This window comes from Notothenia rossii (genome assembly GCF_949606895.1).
Source record: "Notothenia rossii genome assembly, chromosome: 5".
Taxonomy (NCBI): Eukaryota; Metazoa; Chordata; class Actinopteri; order Perciformes; family Nototheniidae; genus Notothenia; species Notothenia rossii.
In genome coordinates this window covers 8,756,266-8,781,987 of record NC_136903.1, presented here as the reverse complement: position 1 = coordinate 8,781,987, position 25,722 = coordinate 8,756,266, and the positions used below count along the sequence as shown (strand labels likewise).

The following is a 25,722-nucleotide window of genomic DNA, read 5'->3' as shown; positions in this document are numbered from 1 at the left end:
GGGGTGCTAGAGACAGGAGCACGTTGATACGACCTTCCTAGCCGGAGATATGGCCGCATTTTACAATAAACTTACGTTGGGTCGCTTAAAAACAAATATCGCAATTCGAATCGCAATATCTGTCAGAAAAATCGCAATTAGATTTTTTCCCAAAATCGTGCAGCCCTAGTATGAGAACACCCATCCATCTCCCGCTTATCCGTGGTCGGGTCGCGGAGGTAGCAGTTCCAGCAGAGAGCCCCAAACTTTCTTTTCCCTGGCCACATCAACCAGCTCTGACTGGGGGATCCCAAGGCGCTCCCAGGCCAGCGAAGAGATATAATCCCTCCACCTGGTCCTAGGTCTACACCTTGGTCTCTTCCCAGCTGGACGTGCAGCCTGGAACACCTAGGCGCCCAGGTGGCATCCTTACTGGGTGCCCGAACCACCTCAACTGGCTCCTTTTGACACGAAGGAGGAGCGGTTCAACTCCGAGTCCCTCCCGGATGACTGAACTTCTCACCTTGTCCCTAAGGGAGACGACACCCTGCGGTGAAAACCCATCACGGCCGCTTGTATCCGCACCCATACATGTTTAATTAAACCCGTGATCTATTTCACTTGCACATTGACGTTGTGTGCATTTTGTGTGTTCTTTTTGATTCTGGGGGTAACTTTTACGAAGGCTGCTAGAATTAGGACGACATATTTACTTTTCATGTCCCTGCTTGATTGTGATCTGTCTGCTGCTGTTAAATCTAATTGTGTGTTGTCGTCTGTTATTGTCTCTAAATACAGCACTTGTATTATATTGGGATTCTAATGGCTGTTTTTAAATGTGTTAGAATGCAGATTTGCGATGTGTCTTAATAATGCTTTTAATGTTTATTTCGTAAAGCCCTTTGAGTTGCCTTGTGTTTCAAAATGTGCCGTATGAATGAAGTTGCCGTGCCGTGAAGTAGAAGAGCACAGTTGAGGAAGTTAGTGCAGTTGCATGATTCTTGTACTTTTTGGGATGTAACCACATTGTTAAATGAGGTGAAGCAGGACGGTTTGATGCCAGCAAAGAGCACTACGGATCTGATGTTAGCTCTGAGGAAGTTGATGGAGAAGTAAAGAGAAAGTCTGGAGGAGTGGTGCGTTTATGGATAAAAGTGTTACCATACTGTATCAACATATCGAGGCTGGCCAACAACATGTTTCTGACCCCACCAATTCATTAACTATCTGGACGGCAAATATGTTAAATGTTTCTTGTCTTAATATTTTTCCCCTAACATAATTTGTAGTGTAGCGTAACGTATGGTGTCCTAACATATCCAGTCGTGTTGCATCGTAATTGTAGCGTATCGTATCAAGTGTCATATCGTAGTGTAGTGAAACGTATCGTGTCACAGTGTAGCATAACGTATTGTATCGAATCTTAAGAGTGGAGCTGGATATGAATGAGGGAAGAGAGAAAGTGGTGAGGAGTGCAGTGGGAGTGACGGATGGGTTTAAGGTGGTGGCCTTTTTTGTTTGCAGTAGTGAGTGACAGGTAGAGAGACGAGATCAGGCAGGAGTCCCCGTGGACCATGATGCTCGGGGTGACATTGTGATCTGCAGGGAATGGAAAGTAGGCAGTAGGTCGAGGAGAGGTGGAGGTATGCACTGGAGAGAAGAGGAATTCATAACATAAGTTTGAGGGCTGCTGTCTCGAAATTACATCTTTGGGAATTCAGAAACCGTCACTGTGATAGCACAAAGGTGTGATTTAGAACCCGGCTGAATCCAATGTTCACATTTCATCCGGGAAAGCAATAAGGTTCATCCTCATCTGAATAATTAAACAGTAAACTACTGGATATGTCGTAATCATTTGTTAAAAACAATCTGTTATAAAGTCAGTTATGAACTGGGAAAGTTTCCTTTTGGTATCTTCTAGTTAAAACCCTATTCACACTTAAACTCAAAACTACCTTAACCAGAAACTAAAGGGTTCAAACATTAAACCTGGGTGGGGTTTAGTCGGGGGCGGGAGACGTGATTAAACGGCTGCAGAGCTGCACATTTCCCCAACTAGTTTCCAAGGCAACAAAGGATGCAATAACATTTAAGTGAAGTGACTTCCTGCAGAGCTGTGTTGCATCTGAAGCGTGTGCTGTGAGCTGTGGAGACTGTATGCTCTGATTCATGCACTGACACTGATGCTAACAGGTGCTACTCAGTGGAAACAATGCAATACTGACACAAGAAGCTATTATATAGAACGACTTGTATTGCATCTGCAAACAGGGGCTGTTTTTGTCACGTTGTGAGCAGGCAATATAAAATATTATTGATGCAGTGGTGGGAAGAAAAGTCTGATTTTGATGTGCATAGCACCAACATGTGTTAATAAATCCATCAACATGATACAGTATTTTTCTGGATTACTCAATTCAGTTTTAATGTGTAACTAAACAGGTTGTTAAGCGTGTTCATTTCAATCAATCCTCATTTTAATTTCCACTAAACTTGAATAAAGGATTGCATAAAATATTTGGATGAGCCTGAAGAAGGTTTAAAGAAAAGCCACGCTTATATCATGGCCTTATTTAAATATCCATATGTTGTTTTACAGTCTGCTCTGATTGGTTAGCTGGCCGGCTCTGTTGTGATTGGTCAACCGCTTAGAGATGTCCCGCCCCTTAGCTTCACATATAATGAGGTGTTACACAATAGAAAAGAAGGGCGAATGTTAGTGATGTCTCTATGTTAAGGAAGTAAATAAAGGAATCCAATGGAAGCATTTCAAGCGGGGGCGGGGTAGGAGTGCGGGAGAGAAACTCGCAGACTTTGCAGACCATTGACATGCACCTACATATCACACTACAGGAAATGGTAAACCCCCAAAAGCATAGAAGGCCCCCTTTAAGTAAGAGCTAGATGAATATAATGAAAGAAAACATCTCTTTCACAATATAAAAAATAACTGATGCAGTGTTGGGAGGAAAAGTCTGGTTTTGATGTGCATAGCACCAACATGCGTTAATAAATCCATCAACATGATACAGTATTTTTCTGGATTACTCAATTCAGTTTTAATGTGTAACTAAACAGGTTGTTAAGCGTGTTCATTTCCATCAAACCTCATTTTAATTTCGACTAAACTTGAATAAAGGATTGCATAAAATATTTGAATGAGCCTGAAGAAGGTTTAAAGAAAAGCCACGCTTATATCATGGCCTTATTTAAATATCCATATGTTGTTTTACAGTCTGCTCTGATTGGTTAGCTGGCCGGCTCTGTTGTGGTTGGTCAACCGCTTAGAGATGTCCCGCCCCTTAGCCTCACGTATAATGAGATGGTACACAATCGAAAAGAAGGGCGAGTGTTAGTGATGTCACTATGTTAAGGAAGTAAACAAAGGAATCCAATGGAAGCATTTCAAGAGGGGGGGGGGGGGGGGGGGGGAATAGGAGTGCGGGAGAGAAACTCGCAGACTCTGCAGACCATTTACATGCACCTACATATCACACTACAGGAAATGGTAAACCCCCAAAAGCATAGAAGGCCCCCTTTAAGTAAGAGCTAGATGAATATAATGAAAGAAAACATCTCTTTCACAATATAAAAAATAATTGATGCAGTGTTGGGAGGAAAAGTCTGGTTTTGATGTGCATATCGTCAACATGTGTTAATAAATCCATCAACATGATACAGTATTTTTCTGGATTACTCAATTCAGTTTTAATGTGTAACTAAACAGGTTGTTAAGCGTGTTGATTTCCATCAATCCTCATTTTAATTTCGACTAAACTTGAATAAAGGATTGCATAAAATATTTGAATGAGCCTGAAGAAGGTTTAAAGAAAAGCCACGCTTATATCATGGCCTTATTTAAATATCCATATGTTGTTTTACGGTTAGTCTGACTTCCTTTTAGATAGGCACAAGTACTTACACTACAGTCCTGTACAGATGTTGGGTATAACATAATAATCTGCACTTTCATGAGCCCCCTACACAACTTCATCCTGATCCCAGATGCAAATGTAAAACAACTGAACAATTTATTTTAGTTAGAGCTAAATAACAGATTCAAAATATGTTGCAGCCGTTAAGTGCCGTCCCGATTTTCAGAGTTATGTAAATCCATTCAGATTGGAATTGGAATTCAACGTTGTATTTTTCTTTTTGAGCTATTTATGCCTTTGCTCGACATGCAGTGAATGCCACATATACTTTGAAAACACTGAAACCATGACTTCAAAAGACTTCCCAAACTATTTGATCCGACTGTGTTTAGAAGTTCTACATCAATCCTGTGTGAGGGGGAGGCTGTTGGAGTAAAAGACATATTTCATCTGTTGTGTGACGGTGGCCAATGCAGAACATTAACACGACTCACAATGTGTGTGTGTGTGTGTGTGTGTGTGTGTGTGTGTGTGTGTGTGTGTGTGTGTGTGTGTGTGTGTGTGTGTGTGCGTGCGTGCGTGCGCGTGCGTGTGCGTGTGTGTGTGTTAGCTAAGAAGGATTTCAGTTTTCGCCTCATTGAAGCATGAACAAGGTTCTCTCTTTCGCACGCTTCAAAACCTAAACTCATCAAAGACTGTCGAATTAAAACCTGACAGTATCTATCAAATTCATTTGTGACGGTTTATTTTTAGGCGTGAGTATTTCTTGGTTACAAATATGTGGCTGTGTTGCAAAACAAATTCACTTTGACAAAATGTGTGTAATTATTGCCCAAAGCATTGAAGCGCATACACGAGTATGAGTAACACTAACGCTGATTTCATTAGTTAGTTCGAGCATTTGGTCATAAAAAGTACAATATTTAACTGAAGATGTTCCTGCAACACATGTACCAAGTTTCATGACAAATAGTTGCAGTGAAACAAATAAACACTAGAAATGTCAACCTTTTGTGACACTAGAGGAAAAACATGGGATCAGCAAAGCCCTGACACACCATCCATCGGTGTTCAAATGTATTAGAGCTACGCCAATACCATGTTTAAAAAATAAACACCATTATGCATTACATTTGAGCTTCATACAGGGAAGAATCAAATGGTAAAAGAAGCACATTTTCTATCGACAACAACCTCATTCCACCACCCTCCTGCAGCCACATAAGACTGCTCTGACCTTGTTCTTTCTAAGCTCTCACTGTCTTTCTCTACAAGTCAAACCTGCAGCTGAAAGCCAAGAGCTGTGGATGATACTTGAATGATTGTACCTGCCAGAATGTCACGATAGAGCGAAGAAACGTACCAACCAGAATCTTAATTTCTTTGGCAGCTTATATCAATTTACCCCCCATGAACAGCCTCGCTAATTCATAACGTGACAAGGATCCATGTGGCTTGTGTTGATGAGAAATCTAATTAAAAAAAACACAAAAAAAAACACATTAATTACATTTGCTAAAGCGCAGGCGAAATGTGAATGCTGTCAAAGGGGAATTATCAGCAACCGCAGTCACAAGTAACACATTATTATTTAAATGTGTAGTGTTGTAGTAGCACACAAGGTTGCTTAAAACAGAGCAAAAGCATTCAAATTCAAAAGAGGACATATTCTGCTCGTTATCAGGTTCATATTTGCATGTAGTGTCTCTACTGTGACATGTCTCCATGCTCTAATGTTCAAAAAGCACTTTATTGTTCTCATACTGCTGTAGCACCTCTTTTCACCCTCTGTCTGAAACCAGGGCCCAGTCGGCTCTGATTGGTTAGCTGGCCGGCTCTGTTGTGATTGGTCAACCGTTTAGAGGTGTCCCGCCCCTTAGCCTCACGTATAATGAGATGGTACACAATCGAAAATAAGGGCGAGTGTTAGTGATGTCACTATGTTAAGGAAGTAAACAAAGGAATCCAATGGAAGCATTTCAAGCGGGGGGGGGGGGGGGTGGGGGGGGGGGGGATAGGAGTGCGGGACAGAAACTCGCAGACTTTGCAGACCATTTACATGCACCTACATATCACACTACAGGAAATGGTAAACCCCCAAAAGCATAGAAGGCCCCCCTTTAAGTAAGAGCTAGATGAATATAATGAAAGAAAACATCTCTTTCACACTAAATGTCACACTAAAAGCTGAAACATGAAAAGTGGCCAAAAGAAAGAAGATTGAAAAGTTATGAATGGACCGCAGGACACACAGCCTTGGGTATGTTCCAGTCTGCACCTATAAATGCCACCTCGGTGAATAATCTCAGAAAGAACGCCTCATGCTGAGCACAGGTAGGAAAAACGACTCTCTGGGTTCAAACTTCATGCCCACAGTAACTCTACACCAACACCCGTTCTCTCATTTCTCAGGATCTGGTCTCGAACAACGGCTGAATTTACAATCGGCTCTGAATTATTGAACCGTCTGTGGTACGACGAGCGTGACGACGGTCGGGTTACCTGGCTCTACAGCCAAGAGATCAGCAGGACTCTCCGGATGGAAAGTCTCCATGGAAGAAGAGCCTCCAAATGTTCAATAAAACAACTTCACACGCAGTTGAGCTGGAACAGAGCTCTGCACGACTAGTACACTGCTTTACATAATGCAACTCTATCAGCAGGGACTTTACAGTTTCTTGTATAAAATATTCCTGCTTAAACCAAACAGAACTGGGCTTCAGGAAAGCTCTTTTCCTGTCAAATTAGAATAAAATCCAAGAGTAATTATAGCTCTGTATAAGCAAATCTATTTCTGTCGAGCTCCACTTTTGATGTTCATTTGAAAGGTTTGCACTCCAATTAATTCAAGGGTACAGCAGCTCCTATAGCCTTGGCATGATTCAAAGGTCTGACTCTCTTGTTGTCTTATGAAAGGGATGCCTATAGAGAAGCTATGGATCTTAATGAAACATAATGAAGCTTCCTTACGTACGGTATGTATCATTTCTATAAAAAGGTAAACTGTATAACTGCAAATACGTCCTCTTTCTTCCTTTAACAAGTCTACACATTTGTAACGGCTCACAAGTGGTTCCAGTCTTTTTGGACTTGTAAAAGTGAAGCCATGTCTGATGTGAACCGATTTCACATGTTGCTTATGTCTTGACACTAGATCTGAAACGATCGGAAGAAATCATATGGCCCAGATATTTTGATAAGAAACTAATAGTTTGTGTTTGTCAGATAGAATACTGAACATTTCCTGCTTCTGAAATAACACGATGTTATGACTTAAATGTCCATTGGTTTCAGGCTGACAATGTTACCTTGGACATTTTGAAACTGATCGGCATTTGACGTATTTCTGACAATTTAATTTAGTTCTTAATTTATTTAACAACTAGTGGGTAAATTGAGTGAAATGTACTCAAAATAAAAACCAGTCTTTAAACATAAGCATAGTGCCAAAGGGACTCTCCTGGATTTTCCTACCGCAAAGGTTGACTTTGAAAAATGCTTCCACCTCCACCACCTTCCTCCAGTGATGAGTGTTCCTCATGGTCCCCTCCTCCTCCTCCTCCTCCTCCTCCTCTTCCTCCACCTCCCGAGCCCCCGGAGCGGAGGTGTCGCAGCTCGTCGGGCTGCAGGGCGCTGTACCAGGCCTGGTGCACCCCGTCGGGGGTCAGCACGGGGCTCTTGTCCTCCTCCTGGCCCTGCACCTGGCTCTGCACCGTCTTCACCATGTTCACCGCGCTCACCGGCAGCTGCAGCAGCAGCCTCTGCATGGCCGTCATGGTGGAAACTTTAGAGAAAGCAACCTGTAGAATCCCAGGTAGACAAAGTGGAGAGATGGCCGTTTTCTAAAAGCCACTCCTCAGTGTTAATCCAATGGATGGTTCTCCTCAGACAGCCTTCACACAGTCAGATTCTGGTTTAGGAATTCTCCTCCGAGGTGAAGTTTATCCAATGTGGACATTTCTTGCAAAAATGATGCAACACAGCTCTTCAGAAAAGCTCCTCTTCTCCTCCACGGTTGAAATACTTTGCCTCCTGTAATCCAAATCCACTGGGTCACCAGAGCAGCGAGGGTTTTCTCCTTCCTCCTGTTACTGCTGAGTCTATACGCATCCAGTGGAGCAGCAGACATCAGCTGCTCGGTAAATGGATGCTCGGCAGAGAGGGGCGTGGGGTTTTATTCGCCTCTCCTCCTGCACCAGCCTCTCTTTCTCTCTCCCTGTGCACACACACACACACACACACACACACACACACACACACACACACACACACACACACACACACACACACACACACACACACACACACACACACACACACACACACACACACACACACACACACACACACACACACACACACACACACACACACACACACACACACACACACACTATGTCCACATATGCGTTTCTAAATCCCTCTGACAATGACACAGCCTCTCCCATCTTTTGCCACGTTATCACTCAGCCCCTTCACGCTTGTCATCTTCGCTCTGCCTCGTCACATTAACATCGTGAAATCTCGTTTTAACTCTCACACAGCTTTCTGTATCCGCCTGCAGCTAAAAACTCACAGCCAGCAACCCAGCTCCTAAACCCTGACAGATTATTTTAAATATTCCCAACTACTCTGGCCCATTATGTTCAAAAAATGCCTCTGTCTGATTAATATTTTAAATTCTGCGAGGTGCCTTTTTATTCTCTTCGTCTTACATGACTCAGCGTTCTGTTCAGTGTCGTGATGATGAGGTCTCTCTCTCTCTCTCTCTCTCTCTCTCTCTCTCTCTCTCTCTCTCTCTCTCTCTCTCTAAGGTTTTGCTGACATTTTCTGGAGAGCAATACGATGTTTAACCTACGATGTCTCCATGATACTCCCCGGAGAATCACACTGACAACACTGGAGAAAAAGAAATCTATTTAAATATAATACGCAGAGTTGGTAGGTTTTAGTGCATGTAATGGTCTGCAAAGGCAAAATTCCCTGTGTTCCCTCCAGGGGGAGTTTCTCTCCCACACACTGCCCCCCCCCCTGCCTGAAATTTCTCCGTTGGACTCCTTTGATTACTTCTGTAACAAAGTGACATCCCTATGTAACACTTACGCTCCAATTTGCTAGCGCTCCAACACATTGTACGTGATAGGCTAAGGGGCGGGACATCTCTAAGCGGTTGACCAATCACGACAGAGCCGGCCAGCTAACCAATCAGAGCAGACTGGGCTCTGGTTTCAGACAGAGGGTGAAAAGAGGTGCTGCAACACAGGCAGTATGAGAACAATAAAGAGCTTTTTGAACATTAAAGCATGGAGACATGTAGAGGGGCAAAATACAAACAGGAAAGAAACATTTAGCACAACAAGGTCCCTTTAAAACATCTCTGTAAATATCTTATAATTCCATCCCAAAAAGATTTCTCATGCAAACTTTTAGATCTTTTTTTGGGAGCAGTGCAGCCATATCATAACCTGAATGAAGGCGGCTGACAGTAAAAATGATATATGAAGGCTTTCATGAATAAATAAACTCCAAGTATGCAAGAGCTGAAGCTGGATAATTCATATTCTTCCCCAAGTGGCACCGTAATGGAAAAGGCCTTTTTTTATTGTTATATTGTTTATCGCTATGACATTTCTGACATTTTGAAGAAACGCACCATTTTGCTCTAAAGCGGACAGACGTGATTATTGACATCTACATACTAAATAAGATTAAAGACGGAAAACCCAGGGGGGAAAGCAAGCCCGGCTCTTACTTAATTAAACAGCCAATCAAAAGCCGTCAGACAAGAAGAAAGGGCTACCATAACAAGTCAATACTAAATTATACTTCAGTACTATATGTGAGACAATGTGGTGCAGAGCCACAACGAAACAGAACAAAGCAGAAACATCTCTGTAGTCAGTTCACACGAGTTCATTTCTTGGTAAAGAGGAAAGGTGATGCTCAGAATGATGATAACACAGACTGACATGATTTGACAACTGGAGCTACATCTCACATCTGCCGTGTTTCCAAGGAGACGACAGTGAAGGTCGAGTGAGCGCTTTCACTGTTGTGCTTACAGACAAACCTGTTAATCTACCTTCACTGAGGAGACTCTGACTTCTGCAAACACCGGAGCCACGCCCAGCCCACATTTCAATCTCAAGCTCCATCTCCTCCTCCAGATCCAAAGGTCACAGTTCACAAATGACATCAGACATCTATTACATTACATGACATTTTACTTGTTAGACGCTTTTATCCAAAGCGACTGAAATACTCAATACTGTGGGCAACAATCCCCACAGGAGCACTTTGGGGTGAAGTGTGTTGCCCAGGGACACAACGACATGCTGACTGCAGTGGGGTTTGAACCTGCGCTCCCCTGATCCGAACACCAACGCACTGCACCACACGCCTCCATGTATAAACAAAGAGCTCCATCTGCTGGTGAAGCAGGGCTGTTATCGGTGGAGCAATAAACAGCAATGCAATGCTATTACAGAAACGATGGATCTTTATGAAACATAAAAAAGCTACATACAGAAAATATATTTTGATTAGTATGACTATAAATATTTCCTCTCTCTTCCTACTCACTTTTCTTTATGGCTTTAACACCAGTGGTTCCAGGGATGCCATGTCTACTATGAAGTGCATTTCGTATGTTGCTTATGTGAAGGATTTATGGTAACTTTTGTAATACAATACATTTCAAGAGAATATCTATCTCTTCTTATTAGTATGAAGCTGAGATGCATGTATTGTATCTCCAACAGAGGGCGACTGCATCACATGGGCACCGATGAGTCATATGGATGCATTTAGTATTAGTCAGCAGCACACAGTAGCTGGAAGCAGGATTTGACTATAATAGGAATCAAACTGCTGCATTTAAGCCCAACACACCAAAAGTGAACCGTTATGGCCCGCGGTGTGAGTGACCCTGAATTATCTCAGTGCCATGATAAGAGCTGGTCCATTCTCCTAATGTAAGGGAAGGTGTTTCAGCACCTTCTTGTCTTTTCTCCTTTAGCATAACGAAAGGTCCCACAATTCCTTGCAGCAACAACATTAAAAGCCAATGCACGTCAATAACATCCACCATCACATATTTACGCATTAATTAGATTAAGTTTAGAGTGTTTTAGCACCACTGATGTGTTTTTTTACTGGCTAATTATTAATTATGCCTCACATCTTTTCTTGACCTTGTGTTTCTGTCCATTTAGGTCAAGAGATATTCATTAACAAGACATAGAAGCCATGGTTTTCTCACTTTTGTTGCTCCTTGAAAACTCCTCTTAGGATATTGAGTACAGTCTATGTAGAACATACATTTCTGTTTCACTCTGTAAACGTTGTTAAGTTATTGGACTGTATGGTTGCATTACTGGACATTTCCACTTGGTTTCTCACTTCTACTAAAGACAGTACGATTTAAATTATAAAAAATGTTTTTAAATGCTAATACGCACTTCCTGTTTCAGTGCTATCTCCTGCCTGCTCCTGCAGAATCACAATTTAGAGTTCACCTTGGGTCAACGTTGGCCGAGCGGATGTTCATGTTGACAAATGTTCCTTTTTTGACAGGTAACATTAGGAAAGGCAAAGGTGTTGTTAGTCAAATTAGCGAGGGCTGCAGTAATCTAGTTTCACACCAAAATATACGATGGCTAAATTCTATTTAAATTCTTTGATTTCAGGTTCTGCTTTCTCACATAAAACAGAGCCATTGTTAGTGTTACAGTGTTGCTTCTATGACAAGTCAAAATGTCTACTGAATAAAGTGAGAAGTGACCGAGGGGCAGACGCAGTCAAATCAAAACAACAGATGGACATTTTGATTCCTATTAGTACATAATTCCCTGCAGCACTTTAACAACAAGGCCTTTTTCACAGCAGACATGTTGGCTTGTCATTGCAGGAAAACAGACATTAATAATGACTGCATGACATTTAGGAGAGCGAGCTCCGGGGCTTTGTGTCGTACATGCTTTCTCGCTGCAGGGACACACAACGAGCCTGAGACTTCATTTATGAACTTAGTTTCACTTGTGTGTGAGCATCATAGGGCGACAACAAAAAGCACGACTGTGGCTGTATGGCTTTCCGAGACGCTCTTGAAACAGAGTAAAAGAACATTTTGGCTTATAAAGAACATGAAAAAGCTTGTGTTCATGATTCATTTATAATGAAGATAGTTAACACTGTTATAAGGCCCTTTCCATGACAGCATGGCAACTCAGTTAATACATTCTGGTCAAAGTATAGAAATAAAACATAAACATATGTCACATACGGTATAGGCTCTTGTCTGTCAACAGATTAAGCTGTGAAAACGTTACCAAACTGTACCGATACTTTATTTAGCCGGAGCTTTTCGACGTGGGGTCCAGTGAATGAGCCATTTCAAAAAAGACAGTTTGACATGTCTCACAAGGAAAGCACTGATGTAAATGATAAATTGTATGGTTTAATTGGCAAGTCAAGTCAAAATATTAGCTTTAAAAGGTCACCTATTATGCAAAATCCACTTTTTCATGTCTCTTCTACATCAACATGTGTCCCCTCTGTGTAAAGACACTCTGGAAGTTTCAGGAACAAAGATTCTCTCTCTTTTTGTCCTGATCCATTTCTATAAAAACCTGTCTGAAAATGAGACGATCAGATTTTGGCCACTTTATGATGTCATAACGATTTTTTGGCTTGTGTAACCATTAGCCAATCAGCAACCAAGGTAACAGAAAGAGATTCAGCACTTTTGAAACAGGGCTGAAACAGAGGGGGTTATGGGTAATGCTGCAATGATCTGCTTGGTGTTTGGAGCCAAACACTTCAGAGACATGTTCTGTATCTGAGACCTATAATATATTGATGAAAAACAGTACAATAGGGGACCTTTAGAGTAGGCCTACAGATGCACAGAGAAACAGCCTCTCTATTTATACATTAAATAGGTCTAACTTTGGGTGGCTGGAAGGACTTTAATACTCAGCCCAATTGATGTCTCAGATGTTATCCCTAATATCATCACATGATAATAAAGGGCAAATATAACAGAAGAAATCCAGTTGCTATAGACGTATTCTTTCTAAGACGCTACCCATATGTACATCCTGTAGTCTGTGCTAGCTGTAGAGAAGACAGAAATAAACTCTACTGGGAATAGGGTGCTCAACGTATCAAATCAAATACCATTATTTTCCATAACTACTGCCACAGCCGGAGCCCCACTTACACCAAGTCACTCTTTCATACTCTACTTTTAAATGCAGAACATGACGTCCTCATTAACTTAATCAATCATAGTAGTTTATTAGTGTCTAGGACCACCTTCCTGCTGGTCACTGTAGGTATGATGTTGTGTGAATATGAAAATAAGTTCCTGCACTGTCTCTTGTTCAGATCGAGTACCATCCTCCTTTCCCCAAAAAAAGAGAAATGTATCGGAAAGAACGATATGTTCCCGAGCAGGACGAGTGAGGACAAGTTCTCCTGCAGGATGACGATTGATGCATTTTGTTTGGGTTTAGCAGGTTTATGTTGAACATGGATTATTGGTCAGATAAATGAGAGTGATTTTAAATCTGTGCACATTACTGTCTTCTTTTGCTTATGTTCGAAGGTCCCAAGGTATAAACTACAGTCATGTCCTCAGAAACAAATGAATCTGAAACAGTATTCTGGCCAGTGAGGATTATCTTAAAACGGACTAATGTTTCCTTTAAGTCTTGCTTATTTCATATTGTGTGGCTTTTTTATGGATGTTGGACATATTTTGAAGGTTTAACAGATTCAAAAAGAGGGTTTCAGAGTGAGAGAGAATAACCAGGCTTCCTGTTTGATGTTATAATAAACTTACTTCAGTCTTATCACTGGATTATCATTTTTATTGAGATTAAAGTTTTCTAAATGGATAAACCGAGGGACACTTTCCCTTCTCGTTTGGTAGTAAACTGAACGTCTTTGTGTTAAGAAAAGAACAACAAATCAACAAGGAGAATACCAACTTATTGTGGGAATATCATACTGGGCGTTAAACTCCTAAGTATTGATCACTATATGAGCGTTCAAAAGTATTCTTATTTTTTTTTGGACTAAACAAACCAATAAAAGTGTTTGCCTAATCTTTGGCTTTAGGAACTTTTAAATGTTTTGACATCTATAGGCCAAACAATTAATACATTCTGCATATTAATTGAATAATGACCCTAATCGTTAGTTTACACACTTAATATTATTATTCATATTATATATATTAGTATTTGTATGCTTGTACTCATGGCAGAAAAACTGCATAACAACAAGGACACAAGCCCCATTATTTCCTCCATCCTCACACAAACACATGTATATGTTTATTTATTTATAGAATCATTACTAAATAAGGTCTTATATGTTATTCCTTACTCATGACTGATACTAAAAATCTATTCCAGGTCACAATAAACTAGGTATGTGTCTTTATATTAACTATAAGGTGCATGTGTATAATGTGACGCTGTGCTGCCGCTCTGCGCGCTGTCCAGCAGGGGTGGTGCTGATCTGAGGCCTGGCACCCAGTCTGACAGGCCTTTCATAAGATATCACCTCACAAAACATCAAATAAATACAAACTCCAAACATTTAAACGCTTTTAAAGACACACCAGTGAATGCACATGTATTGAAAGTCAACACCAGAGCTGGGTTGTCATTTGACGCTTCTGCTCTGGCGAAGAAATCACGGTGAGAGCTTCACATCCAGAAAAAAAACACCGATTTTAAATCACGGGCCTAATAGCAAACAAAGTTCACTTGGAGAGGGTTTTATATTGCAATACAAAATGCATTTTAACGTACAGGACACCACCCACACCCTGCACCTCCCCCGCTATTAGCTGCACCGGTACCCCCCCCCCTCGCCCCCCCAACAACACGACAAATAAAATCCGCGTCAAGCTGCACCTGGTGGCTCTGTACCTTTTGTAGTCGGAGGAGAAGATCCCTCCGCTCGCCGGGTCGTGTCCATATTCCGGCTCCCCGACGCTGGACGAGCCTCCCTTCTCATCGTTGAAAGCGGAGCTGGCCGACATTTTTCTCTCTGATGGAGGTTTAGTGCAGAGGACAGCGGGATATAGGGCTCTTAAAGGCGCACTGACACTCGGCCGGGATCCGGGAGATGCTCGCTGCAGAGGGGGATGATGGGGGAAAGAGGAGGGGGAGAATTGATGCACATATCACGTGATTTATTACAGGATTGTAGTCCCTAAACCCGGAAGTGTTTGACCTTTTTTTTTTTATTCAGAATATCTAGATTCTAGAAGGTGTATTGACTATGTATTTTTCCCAAAAATATAAAAGAGACCTATTATTATAAACTAGCACATTGAACAATATACAATATAGATTTCAGTATAAATTAAATGAGAAAAAAACTACATAATATATTCATAATATTACACTAATGTACATCTAACACAATAACATTTCATCTAATATTATGGTATTTTGAGACCCTATGAGCAAATTACACTTTTGAAAGGACATCCATCTGTCTGCAATTTAAAAATTATGTATCTTATATATCATATTCCAATTACTTGTAGACTCTCCTTGCACTATTTATATTCTATTTCATTTGTATTACTTGCACTATTTTGTCTGTTTTATTATGTTGCACCGTTGGAGGAAACTGTGACCTAAGATTTTCATTGACATATCGATACTGTAGTTATATACGAATGACAATAAAAGCCTTGAATCTGTATAGTAGTGTCCCAATTAAATACATGAATAATACAAGTCAAAAAGATTCCTTCTTGGTCAAAACACCAGAAATTGTGACATAGCATTTTTGTGTTTCCTATTAAAAAAATTGCATTGATTTGATTGTTATTTTTGGTGTGGACGTGAGAAAGACTACCACTTTGTGGAGAATAATAGCGACCCAAATAATAATTTTTTTAAAAGTACTGTAAGAATGTTCATGTTTTGCTTCTTTATACTTCTACTTCTTGATAAGTAGTTTCAGTTGTGGCAAGTTAGTCAGATATCTGAAACACAGGCAGCAGAAGCTGTTGCAGATGTAGCAATATAACTGCAATAGTAGTACAGGTAAACTGCAGTGGTCCTTGTAGTATCTCACTCTTTTAACGCCACCTAGTGGACAATGGGCTTCATGCAATAATCCTTAATCTGCTTCTTTAGCCATATACCATGCATTAACAAGAATCTTATACTAATGGTATATTTCAATTGGAAGGCCAGTTCTTGACAATATTTGTATTTAAAGTGGTATTTCAAACATAGCAATGCTATAAAGTAGTTTAGAAATACTTAGTAACAAGAACTCAATCAGGACTTGTTCTAAACATTATAATCAAAATAAGGCTTGATATAATTATAATTATAACTAATTATAATTAGTGACACATTCAAGTAGATAGATCCTATATTGCTGTAAAGTCACAGTTGGTAAATTTGCTGCTATCAAATATGTACAAGAACTTCAATTTTCTGAATGTAGAAACACAGCACTTATTAAGTAAAAGTATCTTAGGTGTTGAAATGTACAAAGTAGGCTATATCATTAACGCTGAAGTGAGCATGTGCGCGGAAGTTGTGATAACTGTAATAAACAAATGTGCATATTTCAACGCTCCAAAAGTTCCTGATTGTCTGTATACAGCAGTAGAATATGTATAACTCAAACTCAGCCAGTTTCACATTAAAAAAACATTGCTCTTGAGTGAAAAACGGATATACATGATAAAAACAAACTATGTGAAGCCAACCTCGATCTTACTGACCAACTGACAGTGCAGGCAGCAGTGTCGTCATGTTTCCATAGCAACATAAAGCAAAGGAAGCTTGAACAGATTGGTCGAAAATATACGCGGTTAGCTAGCCTTTAAGTTAATAACAGAGGCAGACTTGTTTTCAGACAAACTAAAAGAAGCACTATGGAAACAAAAAAGAAAAGTAGTATGTTGCCCAACGCGTAAGTTCCTAGGTGGTGTTTTTTTTAACACCTATGGTTTAAACTCAGGTTAAACACTTAGCCTTTAGCTACATGTGCTAAGCTAGTGGTAGTGGCTATGCTAACCTGTTATGTTGATGTGTTAACTTTCTCCCAGATCTTCTCGAGCAATGCATAAGTCAGTCTCAGGACTTCATCCTGTCAGCCAAGGCTCAAGACACATGTTGAGCTTCACTGGGTCACACAGCCGAAGAAGTTCCATCATGGCCGGTGGCAGCAACAGGAAACACAGGACCCTGGAGAAGACCACCGAGCAAGCCCCCAGGAGAGTAAAGGTGAGATCTAAACAGGACAGATGTATTGCTTAAATTATTACTTCCTGTCTCAATGGTAAAACATAATTTGGTAGGGGTCTCCTCTTTTTTTATTTGTAAAATATTAACACATTCAGTTGTAGTTATAATGTATTTCCCAGCAATTTTCCCGAAAATACATTTCTGTATATCTGTCCAAAACCCACTTGTTGAGGGTTTACGATGATAGAGTAAACCATAACAGATTCTGCCTGTGGTTCCTTTGCAGGTGTTGGACGATCATGGCCATGATGTTGCTCCTCAGCAAGTGAATGAAGCAGAGCCAGGAGACATGAAGGCCAAACCAGACAGAATCATCCTGGACGAAATCTTTTCCAGCTCAGGATCGGACCACTTTAAATCTACTTCAAGCTTCAGTGTGCATGCTTTGAGGTACCATGTGTGGGAAGTTGAGTGAGATTGGAAGAGTGGAGGCTGTGCAACCTATTTGTTTATGGCACAACTCTGTTAACTTCTCAAAAGTCTTGTGTGAACAGATGTATTGATAAAGGGGTAAGTGAGGGCGTTTTTCTTGTTAGCTTGTTTTAGCCCTCAATCTATAGAAATCTTCTAATTAATTACATTGTTTTGCAGCTCAATTTGGGGTAGCACCCTCCCTTCTAGCCAGTCTACCTCAGCGTCACTGACTGAGGATTGTTATTCTAAACGGGACATACCAATAAACCCTCCAGCTACAAGCGGTGAGTATTCTCTTTTCAAGGTATTGTAGATGGATAGCATTGCTGGTTTCTGTTTGTAAACACACCAAATTCATTATTAAGTGGAGGGAGTGATGCTAACAAGAAAAAAGCAGTGAATCAGAGAAATAATATTTTTTGTGTCATCGTTTCACAAAATTAAACTCACCTACACCTCTGCATTAACCTGCGGTACTGGATTATTTTTACATGTGTTTTTTTGGGGGGGGAAAGCTGCATGAAATACCTTTTTAAAATACAGTATATGCTGTCATTTTGTTAGTTATCATCCCCATGGTGATTTGTAAATTCACCATTATTTGGATTATCTTTAACATGTGTAGTATAGGCATTTCTTCACAACACAGAAGTAAAATGTTATACTGTAAACTAAACTTTCAACATATACAGTAGAGATGGAATTGTATTTGTCCAGCAAATAGTCTCTTGTGATATTTTATACATGTATTTTCGATATTTATTTATCATTTGTTGTCTTCTTTTTTCTTTCTTTCCCTGCCAGATGTGCCTAGGAAAGGAGACAATGTCAAACACGTTGTGACCGAGGAGATGTTGGATGAGGAAGTTTACATCTGCCTCTCTGAGACAGAAATAATTTCACTGCTGGAAATCCCCTGCACCTTTATGTCAGAGGACGCTGATGATGCAGAAGCTATGAAGTGAGTGTAGTATGTGGGCCTTCATGTCTTTAACTACTCTTCTTTGGTTGTAACAAGCTGCTGATTGTCTCCTTGTTTTTATAGAGAAAAAAACACTCAATATGCTGAGCTCTGCAGGAACAGAATGGGTAACGATAAGTATGTGGAACGATCGATGCAGACATCCAATGGAACAGCAAAAAAGATGCGGATCCAGACCGACAAGATTGATATGGTGGAAGAAGGTAAGACGGAGTTATCCTTAAACAATCAGCTCAAAAAGTCAGCTACTTAATAATCTCTTATGTCCACAGGCACGATGGCTTCTATCTGGGACATCTATGACTCTTTCTGCGTCCAAAATGAAACCCAAAAAAAGGAAAAGGCAGACAACACAGAAACAGCTGTGAACACCATCAAAGGTCAAGAGAAGAGATCAGAGAAGAGCAGCAGCAGCACACTCTGCACAGGTAACAAGGCCTCGGAGAACGTTGACAAAGGCTTGGGACCGACGAGTCGAATAATGAAATGTTTATTTAGACTAGTTTTGGAATAACAATAATTTCCCCCTATTTCTTTTCCTCAGGCAGCACAGTTAGCTCAGCGTTAGAATTGGAAATGAGCGAGAACAGTTCGAACACGGAGGCTAACTCACAGCTGATCCTGTTGTCAGAGACGTTTGAAAAAAGCTTATTAGTGATGGAGAGGATCGTCTTGACAAACGTCTTTCAACCCAGGCTGGCTGCGTACAGACAGCTGTCCATACTAGAAGGTAAACTCAGGTTATCAATGTTTTCACAAACTGTTGGTGCGGGTGCATTCAAGCCAAGTCCGGCAGTGGCTCAGTCAGTAGGGGCTTGGACCGGGAGCTGTAGGGTTGCCGGTTCAAGTCCCCGACCAGACCTAAAATATGGAGTGTGGACTGCTACTTGGAGAGGTCCCAGTTTACCTCCTGCCCTCCCCTGCCGTGGTGCCCTTGAGCAAGGCACCGGACACGCCACTTCCCCCCCTCACTCCCATTGCTCCCCGGGCGCTGTACAATAACTGCCCTCTGCTCCTAGCACTAGACTCCTGGTACTAGGATGGGTTGAAAGCAGAGAACACATGTCACTGTGTGCTGTGTGCTCTGCATGTGTGACCATTAAAGAGGGTTTCATCCCTCCCAATTCTATTCTATAAGTGCAGTACTTCACATCTGGTCCTTTCTGTTTTTTGTGAGTGTATTTGAATAAATACTGTATGCACTGTTTGTTGTGTTAGACCCTGACAGCACAGTGAAGCCTGGGCTAGAGGAACAGAGCGACAGGGGTGAGGGGAGCTCTTCATCTCCAACTCTTGAGCGTCTCTGGGCTTTCAGCTGTGAACTCACCAGAGGACACAACATCACCTGCATGGCCTGGAACAAGCACAACCAGGTTCACACAACAGAGACCATGTCGTTCTGGGTTCACTTTCTTTCTGTGTCTTACCTTGTCTCTGCATTCACTCTGCACAGTCAACAATTAAGACACTTTTTAATAATAGTAACATATCTGCATTTTGCACATTACTACAAATGTGTCTAAACTGTGAATACGTTTCTGGTAAGTTTAAAGCGCAATGAATGATTACTAAAATCAATTCATTTTTGTTCACAAACACTTTAAAAGTACAGGTAAAATTATAAAACGTAATGGAGATATGTGAAATGGGACACCCCAACAAACGATCAAAAGCTGTACAATAGGTGCCCAGACACTAAATAGAACATATTTACAATATATGTGCAACTAACACTTCTAGGAGTGTTTGTTGATGTTGTTTTTTTGTGCCAGTAAAGTTTCTTTACTAAAATCTGTGTTTGTGCTCTGCGTCAGGATATTCTGGCAGTGGGATACGGTGACTGTGACCCTGAGACCCAGACGCCAGGTCTGATCTGCTGCTGGTCCCTCAAAAACCCCACGGTATGGTTATCATTTATTTTGCCCTTTCACTCAACATTTTTCAGAGCCTTATCTCAACCTGTAGTTCAACTTACATAATATATTTTTAACATTGATGGATTACTGAACGGGCCTACCAGGCACAAAAAAACCACACAAAGAAACTCACAGTGATTATAAAAGGGGACAAAACAACCACAAAGAGACTCAAAGCAACCAGAGAGAGACTCAAAACAACCACAGAGAGACTCAAAACAACCACAGAGAGACTCAAAGCAACCACAAAGAGACTCAAAGCAACCACAGAGAGACTCAAAACAACCACAGAGAGACTCAAAACAACCACAGAGAGACTCAAAGCAACCACAAAGAGACTCAAAGCAACCACAAAGAGACTCAAAGCCATCACAAAGAGACTCAAAATGAGTGCAAAGAGTGTGTAATACGCCCAACACAATGAGCTGTATAACTGAATGTGTCTCCTGTGCAGTGGCCGGAGCGAGTCTTCCAGTGTAAGTGTTGTGTGACGTCTGTGGATTTCTCCGCCAATAACCCCGGCCAGCTGGCTGTGGGGATGTTAGACGGCACTTTAGCCATCTACAATGTCCAGAGGAGGAACATCCCATGTATCACAGACAGCAGGTGAGATATGTCTGGACACGTTGGAGTTTGGAAATACATTATATTGGACCAAAGCCCTTTTCTTTAGCTTGCTTTTATGTTTCTGTTCTATAGTGAATGTCACAAAAAGCACCTGCACCCAGTGTGGCAGGTCAGCTGGACCAAACAGGAGATGGCGCTCTCAGGCGAGGACAGGGTGGAGGCTCTGGTTGCTGTGTCGGCAGATGGCAGGGTCACCAAGTGGCTCCTCTCCAGCAATGGTCTCGACTGCATAGGTACTGTAGTCTGCAGCAGGGAAATGGTTTGAAAACACGTATGCTGATAACATCGAAGAGTAAACATTGTAGATTCAGAGGTAAAAGCTGACTTAGCCGATTGGCAAACATGCACACCTTAGCTTTAAGGTTGAAAAGTAGAAAAACAACAAAGCTCAGTATGCATTATATCAGTTGACCCTACTTTATTGTATATTATATCCCATTCAACAAGTGTTAAGGGAATGTTGGCTAATTAATTTACCATTTCAGAACTTCAAAGCAGTTGGAAAGACCAAATATTACTATCTTTAGTTTTATGACAGTTAATATACACACAATATGCTGTAAGAATGATCTCATTGTAATAGTTTACAGGTCAAAGGGGTCGTTGTTGTTCTGAAGTGGTGCTTATTAGGGCTGCACAGTTCAGTGAAATGTGATCCCCTGTGCCATATCCAAAGGCAACATACAGTATATGAAAATGTCTAAGAAGTGAAGCATTATCCATTACCCTGAAAACTCATCTGTTCAACAAAGCCTTCCAACAATAACTCACTTGTTCCCCCCCTTGCAATGTAACACTTCCATTTCCATTTTCACTTCCGACCCATGTGACCTTATTTCGGAAAAATTATGTATTGAAGTCAATGGGGAGAGAAAGATTATCTTTCGATCCCGTTTGAATTGTGCCACGAATTACACATATGATGTTTGTCAAACTTAAAAATTAATTTCCATGTCAAAAAAGTCACAGTTTGTCGTAAAACTGTTGAAATAGAAGACTATGAAAAATACGCAACTAGAAAGACTACAAATCCCAGAATCCCGGTCGCGCATGCTGGCTCTTAGGAACCGACTAACTCCCCTTGTGTGTATGTACAGCTCTCAACATGCCCAGACTTGGAGTGATTTTCACCTCTTTAAATACTTTTCGCCTCATTCTGAAAGAAAGAAGTGAAATGTGCCAACGTGACGGCCATCTTGGTGTGTGGTGCGAGACGGGAGATGTAGTTCATTGAGCGGTTTCACACAAAAAAACTGTTACTTCACATTTTTACGACACATTTTTTTTTTTTTTTGTGCAAAATTATCTTTTAAATTGACAGACATCATATGTGTAATTCGTGGCACAATTCAAACGGGATCGAAAGATAACTTTTCTCTCGCCATTGACTTCAATACATACTTTTTCCGGAATAAGGTCCATTGGAGCTCCCCCGGAAAGGGAGGGACTTCGCCTCTCTATATAAATTAAAGTTATTATTATTATTATGGTACTGCGGAGAAGTTTCGGCTTACAAACAATATTCTACATACAAAAAATCCTTGTTTGATATTGATTATTTTAACCGAAATCACACCAACAACATTGATATATTTATATTTTAAAAAACCTGTGTTCTAAGACCTGATGAAGCTAAAGAAGAGTCAGACGTTGAAGAAGAAAGCTGTGGAAAACAAGAAGAAGACAGAACGCATTATTTCAGCCATGACTCCTGGTTTCTGCGTGGACTTCAACCCCATAGTGAGTTGGTCCTGTCTTCCCGATTACACAGTCAATTCATCTTTTGTTCTGGTTCTGATTTTCTGCATTCAAAACATCCCACATCTCTCCTGGTTTGCTGTTCTCCTGCAGGACTCCAGTATCTACCTGGCCGGCACATCGGAGTGCCTCATCCACAAGTGCTCCGTCTCCAACAGTCAGAACGTCCTCCACACTTACAAAAAACACTTTGTAAGTCCAAAGTAGTGCAAGAGACATAACCATGCAAAAGCAGGAATAAAAAGATTACGTACATATAAGTTATATTTAATAACTGTAAATAAATAATGTATACTCTAATATAGGGCTGTGCAATTAATCGTATTTTAATCTCGATTACGATTTTGGCTTGCAACGTTTACAAAAACAACGTAATCAAAATAAAACGATTATTATTTTTATTTTAAAAAAAGAAATGTAATTATTTATTTTGTATTATTGGTTGTTCAGTTGAATTATACTTAAAGTTCAGGGTAATCAACTGCTCAAAACATACTCTTCACATTTTTGTTTGCAATAAATGGAAGTTTTCAAAGCAAATGGATAATCGTTTTTAATAATCGTGATATCAATTATTGACCAAAATAATCGTGATTATGATTTTTGCCATAATCGCACAGCCCTACTCTAATATTGTATACATATATAGATGTAGGTACTGTAACATGACGATCTGGTGTCCATAATTGTTTTTCCATCTTTGATATATTCTGCTGTCCAGCACCTACTCATTATGGTCTGGACTCACAACAAGTAATATCACTGTATGGACATTCTATATGTTTTTAAGCAAGTCAAAAATAAAAGTAATTTTTTTTATCAGAGAGAGAGTTTTACAATTCTATCTAAAGTCATATTTTAGTTACCAAAAATAATCCTTTGCTGTTAGAAACTTCATAAAACCCTGAATTATTTGTAGTAACAATAACAAAAAACTTTCCATACCTTGTTAGACTTCAGTAATTCTGTCTGCTACACATTTACTTCAATTTCATTTAATAGTTTAATTGAAAAATTGCTATCTGTATAAACTGGTCATTTCAGTTTATTCACTCATTAATCTTGTGTCTCTCCCTCAGTGCCCTGTGAACCATGTTGAGTGGTCTCTTTTCAGTCCTGATGTGTTCCTCAGCTGCTCCTCTGATTGGACCATCCAGCTGTGGAAGCAGGACTGCTCCGACCCGGTGATGAGCTTCAAATCCACCCAGAGGACCGTGTCCACCGTCAGGTGGTCCCCAAACTCCTCCACCGTATTTGCAGCCATTAACGGAGAGATGGTGGAGATCTGGGACTTGAATTTGAACATGTGAGTCCGACTGACCGGTAATCTGAGAGCTCTTTACTCTTATGTTTCTGATTTGAAACATGAGCCAGACATAATCCTGTGTCCTTTTCAGCATGCTCCCAACCGTCGTGCACCGTGCTGCCGCTGCTGTGACGTCCCTGCTGTTCGCCTCAGGGACAGACTGTGTGTTGGTGGGGGACACTGAGGGGGAAGTGACCGTCTACCAGCTAAAGAACCTCGGTGTGGGGAGAGACAAGAAGGTAAATCTGGTCTACATGTAGCCTATGCAGACCACATGAGTTTATTCATTAATCTTCTTTTTATAAGGATGACATTTGCAGTGCATTAAAGCATTTTAACACACGGTGGTCACATGAGGGATGTGGGACAATTAGTGAGAAAGACAAACAAAAATCATTTTTAGATAACTTTTTCAGAGTGCAAAATGTACAATTTAATTTTTGGGATTTATTCTGATAAATAGGCTTTGGGTTTGCCATTAGAGTGACAAAGATCAGATTCAAGATAGCCATTTTCTACCACATTTATACAAATATATATATATGAGTGATGAGAGGATTACTGCTTATAAAATCACAATAGTGTGCACACCACTGTTAACAGTTACAAATATCTGTTATGCTTTTTCTTTCAGATGGAAAGTTTGGAAGACATCATTAGCTTTGTGGTTTCCAGGTAGCTTTAGAAAGTGGGCTCTGAAAGCCATATTAATATTATCAAACAGTATAATTTTAACACTAGCAGAACATTTGTGTTATACTATTTAATGCTATTGTGTTTATTTATAATATATTTTGTAAATTGAAGGAAAGTCTAGAAAGGTATAAAATACATGTTTAATTCAATATATATACATTGTCATTTATATCTTTATCAACAAAACATAAACAAATGCAAAGGATACAAATCTATAAAATGCCATTTCAGCTGATGGAAAATAAAATACAAATGTTTTTGAAAAAGATCTGTAGAGACATATTTTAGGGATTCTTAAAGTGGTCCTCAGATTTTATTTTGAAATTAATAAATTGAAGTGAAATATAAACCTTGCATGATGTATCATGGTAGTAAAGTTGGTTACCTTAGAGACCAATTCATGGTCATATAAAAAGGTTCAAAACATATTTACGGAGTGAAAAAAAGTTGAATTTAGATGGAATAATGTAAAACATATATCTTTGTTTTGTTCTACACCACAAAAAAAATGGCTTTAGGCTCACTTCATATTTACAATTTGTGATGATGAAATACTTTGTGACCTTATTTGAAGATGGCAGATCACTCTTATGGATTATAAAAGCAAGATATGTTTTTATCTGAAATGCATTGCGTCAGTGAGAGTTGTGTGCATCAGACTCTTCTATTTGATGCTACAGTAATGGCACCTCTGGACATAGATGCCTTTTGTTTAACACTCTCACCAAACATATTTGAATTGATTCAGTACACATCTTAAAATAACAATTCTAAAATGTATGAACATGCAATAAAAACACAATTTAAACTTGTTTTCAGTGATTTTTTAAGCTTTAGGAAATCATAAACCAAGAATGAGGTAGAA

At 40.2% G+C, this 25,722-nt stretch overlaps 3 protein-coding genes across 10 annotated transcripts in view; 1 reads left to right on the top strand and 2 right to left on the bottom strand.

The window, feature by feature from the left end:
- LOC307039398 (AP-3 complex subunit beta-2-like) overlaps nucleotides 1-17,051 on the bottom strand; it is a 59,724-nt gene extending 42,673 nt beyond the window's left edge. For 2 of the 8 annotated variants that reach the window (XM_079681428.1, XM_079681430.1), the window contains exons 1-2: nucleotides 16,929-17,051; nucleotides 14,804-15,009 (exon numbers count right to left, since the gene is read on the bottom strand). In XM_079681428.1, coding sequence (XP_079537554.1) covers nucleotides 14,804-14,916 — 113 coding nt within the window. In that variant the 5' untranslated portion in view covers nucleotides 14,917-15,009; nucleotides 16,929-17,051. Of the gene's footprint in view, nucleotides 1-14,803; nucleotides 15,017-16,928 lie in introns of those variants that run through there. The other 6 variants (XM_079681432.1, XM_079681431.1, XM_079681433.1 and 3 more) reach the window with 4 other exon arrangements.
- On the bottom strand, nucleotides 7,328-8,746 carry LOC307041153 (uncharacterized protein; the record flags this gene model as incomplete). Its single annotated transcript, XM_079684475.1, has 1 exon — nucleotides 7,328-8,746. Exon 1 carries the CDS (start codon nucleotides 7,631-7,633, stop codon nucleotides 7,328-7,330), a length of 306 nt encoding a protein of 101 aa, XP_079540601.1. The 5' UTR covers nucleotides 7,634-8,746.
- Nucleotides 16,684-25,280, top strand: dnai4 (dynein axonemal intermediate chain 4). Its single transcript, XM_079681437.1, has 17 exons — nucleotides 16,684-16,823; nucleotides 16,960-17,137; nucleotides 17,385-17,548; nucleotides 17,750-17,856; nucleotides 18,377-18,533; nucleotides 18,618-18,757; nucleotides 18,827-18,982; nucleotides 19,099-19,284; nucleotides 19,773-19,927; nucleotides 20,369-20,455; nucleotides 20,925-21,076; nucleotides 21,170-21,330; nucleotides 22,719-22,837; nucleotides 22,949-23,047; nucleotides 23,935-24,161; nucleotides 24,253-24,400; nucleotides 24,796-25,280. The coding sequence occupies exons 1-17, from the start codon at nucleotides 16,786-16,788 to the stop codon at nucleotides 24,838-24,840; spliced, it is 2,319 nt and encodes a 772-aa protein (XP_079537563.1). The 5' UTR covers nucleotides 16,684-16,785; the 3' UTR covers nucleotides 24,841-25,280.
- The last annotated feature ends 442 nt before the right edge of the window (nucleotides 25,281-25,722 follow it).

Excerpts from the sequence above, each read along its gene's own strand:
- dnai4 (XM_079681437.1), top strand. The coding sequence starts at position 16,786 with ATGGAAACAAAAAAGAAAAGTAGTATGTTGCCCAACGC. Across the intron at positions 17,857-18,376 it reads AAACCCTCCAGCTACAAGCG|ATGTGCCTAGGAAAGGAGAC; the intron begins GTGAGTATTCTC and ends TTTCCCTGCCAG. Across the intron at positions 24,401-24,795 it reads GTGTGGGGAGAGACAAGAAG|ATGGAAAGTTTGGAAGACAT; the intron begins GTAAATCTGGTC and ends TTTTTCTTTCAG.